At 52.5% G+C, this 6,380-nt stretch overlaps 1 protein-coding gene across 1 annotated transcript in view; it reads left to right on the forward strand.

Moving 5' to 3' along the window:
* The window catches only part of zc3h7bb (zinc finger CCCH-type containing 7Bb), a 16,022-nt gene extending 10,051 nt beyond the window's left edge, over nt 1–5,971 (forward strand). Inside the window, 7 exon segments of the mRNA XM_035403887.1 lie at nt 73–254; nt 713–789; nt 1,695–1,765; nt 1,767–1,931; nt 3,435–3,540; nt 4,050–4,158; nt 4,734–5,971. Coding sequence (XP_035259778.1) covers nt 73–254; nt 713–789; nt 1,695–1,765; nt 1,767–1,931; nt 3,435–3,540; nt 4,050–4,158; nt 4,734–4,918 — 895 coding nt within the window. The 3' untranslated portion in view covers nt 4,919–5,971.
* Nucleotides 5,972–6,380: the final 409 nt, after the last annotated feature.

Consider the following 6,380-nt stretch of genomic DNA (forward strand, 5'->3'; position numbering starts at 1 on the left):
AGACTCATTTCTCCACACACCGTCCCCGTCTGTCTCACCCTCCCTCTGACTCTGTGCCCTTCTGCCTGACAGGTGCCTGGTGCACGTGGTGAGGTCTGCCAACGTGCGCTACAGCAAGGTGCGGCCGCTGCACCCGCTGTGCCAGTTTGACGTGTGCCGGCACGAGGTGCGCTATGGCTGCCAGCGTGAGGACAGCTGCTCCTTCGCCCACTCCGTCATCGAGCTCAAGTGCTGGGTGCTGCAGCAGGACACCGGTACTCCTGATGGAGCCGTGCACGTTAAACGCACATGCACATGCGCACACGCACATTACAACCACACACACATACACACGCACATTACAACCACACACACATACACACGCACACATGCACAACCACACACACATGTACAACCACACACACACACAACCGCACAATAAGTTCCCAGAAACATCTTTTCCCAGTCAGCTGAATCAGAGGCTTAACAGGGTGAGCCACCCAGCAGACCCCTCAACCCATTCCGCACCACGTCTTTTAGTGAAACACTGTTAAAGGTATATTCCAGTTCTCATTCCAGACGCACCTTATATTTTTATGTACATGAAGGGGACCATACATTTATGATAAACATGTAACCTTCACCTTACCAGTCAGTCCAGAAAGAGTATCCAAACAGTCCCTTAGTGTTGAACATGGGTCATCACTCTGACACGTGTGTGTTGTATGTGCAGGTATCACCCACGAGGAGATGGTTCAGGAGTCCAAGAGACACTGGCACAGGCTGGAGCAGAATGCACAGAGGCAGAAGGTGAGCAGGGGGGGCAGAAGGGAGAGGCGTAGGGGTGTTAGTGGGGGTGAATGGGACTGGGCCAATCAGCTTTAGGAGCGGCAAAAACTATCAATGTCCCAGCTGGCATGGCCAAGGAAAAAGAATATACACGCTAAAGTACTCCTGAACTCCTTCTCACTTATCAGAGTTAGAGTTAGCAAAGTTTTAGCTCAAAACACGCCTCTGGGCTTGACTGGCACCGTCATCAGCAGTCACATGGACGCTGTTAAAATATCAGGGTGGGTGGGTTCTCTTGCATGTCTCTGCGTAATTGGTGTTATTACTGCTTTAGCCTCCGAACGTTATTCGCAGCCGTACCGTCCTGTAGCAGTTGGGCCCTGAGCGACGTGTCTCTCGGGGAAACTCTGGCTGTTTTTTAAAAAGTGAAACCTGTTTCTGAAGTGAGCTGAGTGAGCTGCTGTACTTGAGGGTAAAAGCCAGCAGAGAAACGCTGACAGTAAGGGAAGGAGCGACGAGCCTGGGGCTGTGTGACTGTCTCTCTGTCCTGCGTCTGTGGAACGGTTAGCCATGCAGGCCCTGTGGTGCATGAGGCCGTATCAGCCTGATCATCTGCTCCCTGTGCGTCTCTGTCTGTCTGTGCGCCTGTCTGTCTGTCTGTGCGTCTGCCTGTCTGTCTGTCTGTCTGTGCGTCTGTCCGTCTGTCTGTGCGTATGTCTGTCTGTCTGTGCGCCTGTCTGTCTGTCTGTCTGTGCATCTGTCTGTCTGTCTGTCTGTCTGTCTGTCTGTCTGTGCGTCTGTCCGTCTGTCTGTGCGCCTGTCTGTTTGTCTGTGCATCTGTCTGTCTGTCTGTCTGTCTGTGCGTCTGTCTGTGCGTCTGTCTGTCTGTCTGCCTGTCTGTCTGATTGTCTGTCTGTGTTCCCCAGGGCCACCAGCCCATTCACATGCCACACCCCCATACTGGGGGCGGCGTCACTGATGTCATGGGAGGTGGAGGCGGGGGGTGGAGGAGGAGGAGGAGGCGGTGGAGGTGGAGGTGGGGGAGGAAGAGCCAAGGGGCTGAACCTGAAGATGAAGTTTGTGTGTGGCCAGTGCTGGAGGGATGGGCAGGTCAACGAGCCAGACAAGGCGCTCAAGTACTGCACCGCCAAAGCACGGCACAGGTGAGACTGCAGAGCGGCACAGCCCAGCAGCACAGACACAGAGCGGCACTGAGCGGTCGGGCAGCACTGACACAGAGCGGCACTGACACAGCAGGGTCACTGAACGGTCGGGCAGCACTGACACAGAGCGGCACTGACACAGCAGGGTTACTGAGCGGTCGGGCAGCACTGACATAGAGCGGCACTGAGCGGTCGGGCAGCACTGACACAGAGCGGCACTGACACAGCAGGGTCACTGAGCGGCCAGGCAGCACAGACACAGCGGAACTGACACAGCGGTGTCACTGAGCGGTTGGGCAGCACAGACACAGAGCGGCACTGACACAGCGGTGTCACTGAGTGGTTGGGCAGCACAGACACAGAGCGGCACTGACACAGCAGGGTCACTGAGCGGTCGGGGAGCACTGACACAGAGCGGCACTGACACAGCGGGGTTACTGAGCGGTCGGGCAGCACTGACATAGAGCGGCACTGAGCGGTTGGGCAGCACAGACACAGAGCGGCACTGACACAGCGGTGTCACTGAGCGGTTGGGCAGCACAGACACAGCGGCACTGACACAGCAGGGTCACTGAGCGGTCGGGCAGCACAGACACAGAGCGGCACTGACACAGCAGGGTCACTGAGCGGTCGGGCAGCACAGACACAGAGCGGCACTGACACAGCAGGGTCACTGAGCGGTCGGGCAGCACTGACACAGCAGGGTTACTGAGCGGTCGGGCAGCACTGACATAGAGCGGCACTGAGCGGTCGGGCAGCACTGACACAGAGCGGCACTGACACAGCGGTGTCACTGAGCGGTTGGGCAGCACAGACACAGAGCGGCACTGACACAGCAGGGTCACTGAGCGGTCGGGCAGCACTGACACAGAGCGGCACTGACACAGCAGGGTTACTGAGCGGTCGGGCAGCACTGACATAGAGCGGCACTGAGCGGTCGGGCAGCACTGACACAGAGCGGCACTGACACAGCAGGGTCACTGAGCGGCCAGGCAGCACAGACACAGAGCGGAACTGACACAGCAGTGTCACTGAGCGGTTGGGCAGCACAGACACAGAGCGGCACTGACACAGCAGGGTCACTGAGCGGTCGGGGAGCACTGACACAGAGCGGCACTGACACAGCGGTGTCACACATCAGAAAAACTACATAAGAAATTCACGGGCTGACAAGACTACATAACCAATGTCAATGTCACTGAGGTCCAGTGCAATCTAAATAAGATTTAGCATCTTCTTTGCCCGTCTTTGATTCTGTGAAAGCAGCAGTTTATATATAAATATATACATTTCTACATACAAAAGACTTGGTAAAACTAAAATGAGTGAGAAATTTTTCTCTGCAGTGCCCTGTTCTGCTTGCTGAAACTGTTGTCTGCAATAGTGCATGTATAGACTCTGGAATTATGGGTAAAATGTACCATTTAGACGTTTGGGTGAAGCTGGCCTTCATGAATCACTTTTTAAAATGATTTTCCTGTCCTTTATTCCTCTACGCCTCAGCTGGACGAAGGAGAGGCGGGTCCTGCTGGTGAAGTCCTTTGAGAAGAAGAAGTGGGTGGTGGTTCGACCGCTGCCCTTCTCCCGCACGTACCCTCAGCAGTATGACGTGAGTGCCTTCCCGGGCAGCCAATCAGAGAGGCTGTTAGTGGATCAGATCCACCTCAAACGAGATTACCGCAAAAACAAAATGGAATCCACCTGAAGTCACTTTTTTTTTTTTTTTTTTGTAAAACAAGCGTAACTTCTCATGCTGTAAGAAGTCCATTCACAATGATGTATTCACCACTGAAATGTAACTAACTGTCACAGTTTAAATCACTGGCAGCAGTATGTCTCTGGGTTGGTTCTTCTACGCGTCATAAGCCAGTCCGTCTTCACTCCCCCCACACTTTGGGACCCCGTCGAAAATGACATGTTACATTTCAAGGGGTTTATCCTAATAAATAAATCTGAGCACGTTTGGCCGTCAGTGCGATGCGCTTGGCGTGTTTCACATTACCGTGCCCCGTGGGCTGAGAATTCGCGGGGCCGTATTTGGAGTCTCACGTGTGCAGCGACGTCATGGAAACCGAGCGGCGTGACGCCGTTTGACGCCGGCGTGTTCTCCTCTCGCAGATGTGCGTCCACGTCATGAAACAGAAGAAGTGTCACTATATCGGGAACTGCTCCTTCGCCCACAGCCTGGAGGAGAGGGACGTCTGGACCTACATGAAGAACAACAGCTGTGAGCCTCCCCCCCCCCCCCCCTTCACTGTTCTCCATGTCTGCCTGTCTCTCTCAGTCTTTACTGTCTGTCCACACCGCACCCCCCTAATCAGCTGCCATTCATCCGTGTGAATTCAAGATTCGGTCATTTTTTGCCACGTCAACACGGTTGATTGGAGTTTGCCTCAGTGCAGCTCTTAAAAACAGACTAACATCGAACATTAAATGGTACATAAAACAAGAACAGCGGAACATACAGAATTACCACGTACACTCATAATTCACCACCGTCACAGCCCTGCTGGGCTGTGCCTGAAGTGCTAAGTGCTGTGACTAAAATGCTGTGCCTAATGCTGCTCCATAAATTTCAATGCCTGAAACACAACTGTGTCTGCATGTATCTGGACGAACCTCAATTTCTGCGTGTCAAGATAAGCCTCTGAATTTTGTGTCTGTCTGCATGTCTGCCTGTGTGTTGAGTTAAACTTGAGACTTTCAGTGTGAGCGATAAGATAAGCGTCCCGTGTTTCTGTTTTTGCGTATGTGAAGGCTGATAACCCCCTCTCTCCTCCTGCCCCCTCTGCTCCCCTGCAGTGAGAGACATGCAGCAAATGTACGACATGTGGCTGGCCTTGACCAATCAGAACCGACGGCCAGATGGCACCTTGCTAACCCCGCCTCCCGAGGAGAAACCAATCCCCATGCCGAGCGACTATGCTGAGCCAATGGTGAGTGGCTGGCCAACGTTGTCATGGTACCAGGGCCAAATGCCATGGTGACACACATTGCCCTGACCCGTGGGGTTGGAGCACGGCATGGCAGTCGTACTGACTTTACTGTACATAGTACAGTGCCCCCCCCCCCTCGCTCCCCCCCACCCAAGGCCTGGATATCCATGAACCTCGTTGCCCTAAATCATCTGTCCTCTTCAGGAACGAGGCCATCTGTGAGTCACTGGCAGTCCTCGTGTCATGTGTTCATTAACCCTTGGTTGACTGAGATGCCAGTCATCTGCCCTTTGCCGAATCCCTTCTCAAGCTGTTACCCTTTGCAGTATGCATTGAGGCATTTTGCAGACGCTCTCACCCAGAGCAGAGTACAATAAGTACATGTTAGGCTGGATAGAGAACCGGCATCACGGATACGTCCAAGCCAACTGCAGTATGTAAATACGTGCAAGGGTAGAAGAACAGTGGTAGACCTAGAACATAGATGAAGTCACGGACTGAACTGAGCCAATTAGTTGGACAGATAGAAACTGTAGTTTGATAGATCAACAAACGAACTGGAGTTAAATTGTATTCTTTTCAATCATCTATTTAGTAATCATTGGGTGGTACGGCAGGGGATTAAATGGTCCAACCAGTCATCCTGGACCCTTTTCCCTGTGAAAACCTAAAAGTTGCGTGTTGCTTTAGGCCTGCATTGCACGTCACTACCTGCATCAATCTTGCAGTGCTGGCTAACAACAGTGACGTAACCAGACTTACTGAAAGTGCGTAGATAAACGCACTCGGATAACACCCTTGCGGCCTGACTACTCTGTGAAATGTGCTCTGTGAAATGTGCAATCCTCTCCTATAGGACCTATAGAGAATTCGGTCAGTGCAGCGATTCGCTGTGTCGTATGGGAGTCTGCAAAATTAGCCATGTTGTGGCCGTGACGACAATTGGGTATTAAATCAGACTGTTAAGGCTTGTGTGAAGCATCTGTGAACGCGATGCGGGGTGCATTCGTCGTGATATCTCACTGTCAAAACGCTGTACTGCACTTGAGTGTAACTGGACGTCTGTGTTTTACACGCTGATTGAATAAAAGCTTTGTCAGATCACCCAGCGTATCGGCCAATCCGTTATTTATGGGAGGTGGATGTGGGGGTATCGCTGTGTTCAGCGCCGGGGCTCCTGCTGTAATGCACTGCTGTGTGTGATCGTCTTACAGCCACGCAGCGCATGTCTGTGTGTTTCAACATGCTGACTCTTCAGTATCCATGCATGTGTACCAGTGCAGTATATATGGCAGTATCTAAGTGTGTAGCTCAGTCAGTAGAACACCTGACTTTTAATCTGAGGGTCCAGGGTTCAAGTCCCTATTCAGGGAGGGGTTAGTTCACTCTATTTGACTGATATTGAATGGGTCGCAGTGTAACGTTGGTATATTGGTTAAGGAACTGCCACTGTAACCAAAAGGTTGCAGGTTTGATTCCCAGTTAGGACTCTGCCATGTATGCTTATATATAC

Source organism: Anguilla anguilla, chromosome 2 (genome assembly GCF_013347855.1).
Source record: "Anguilla anguilla isolate fAngAng1 chromosome 2, fAngAng1.pri, whole genome shotgun sequence".
In the NCBI taxonomy this organism is placed as follows: Eukaryota; Metazoa; Chordata; class Actinopteri; order Anguilliformes; family Anguillidae; genus Anguilla; species Anguilla anguilla.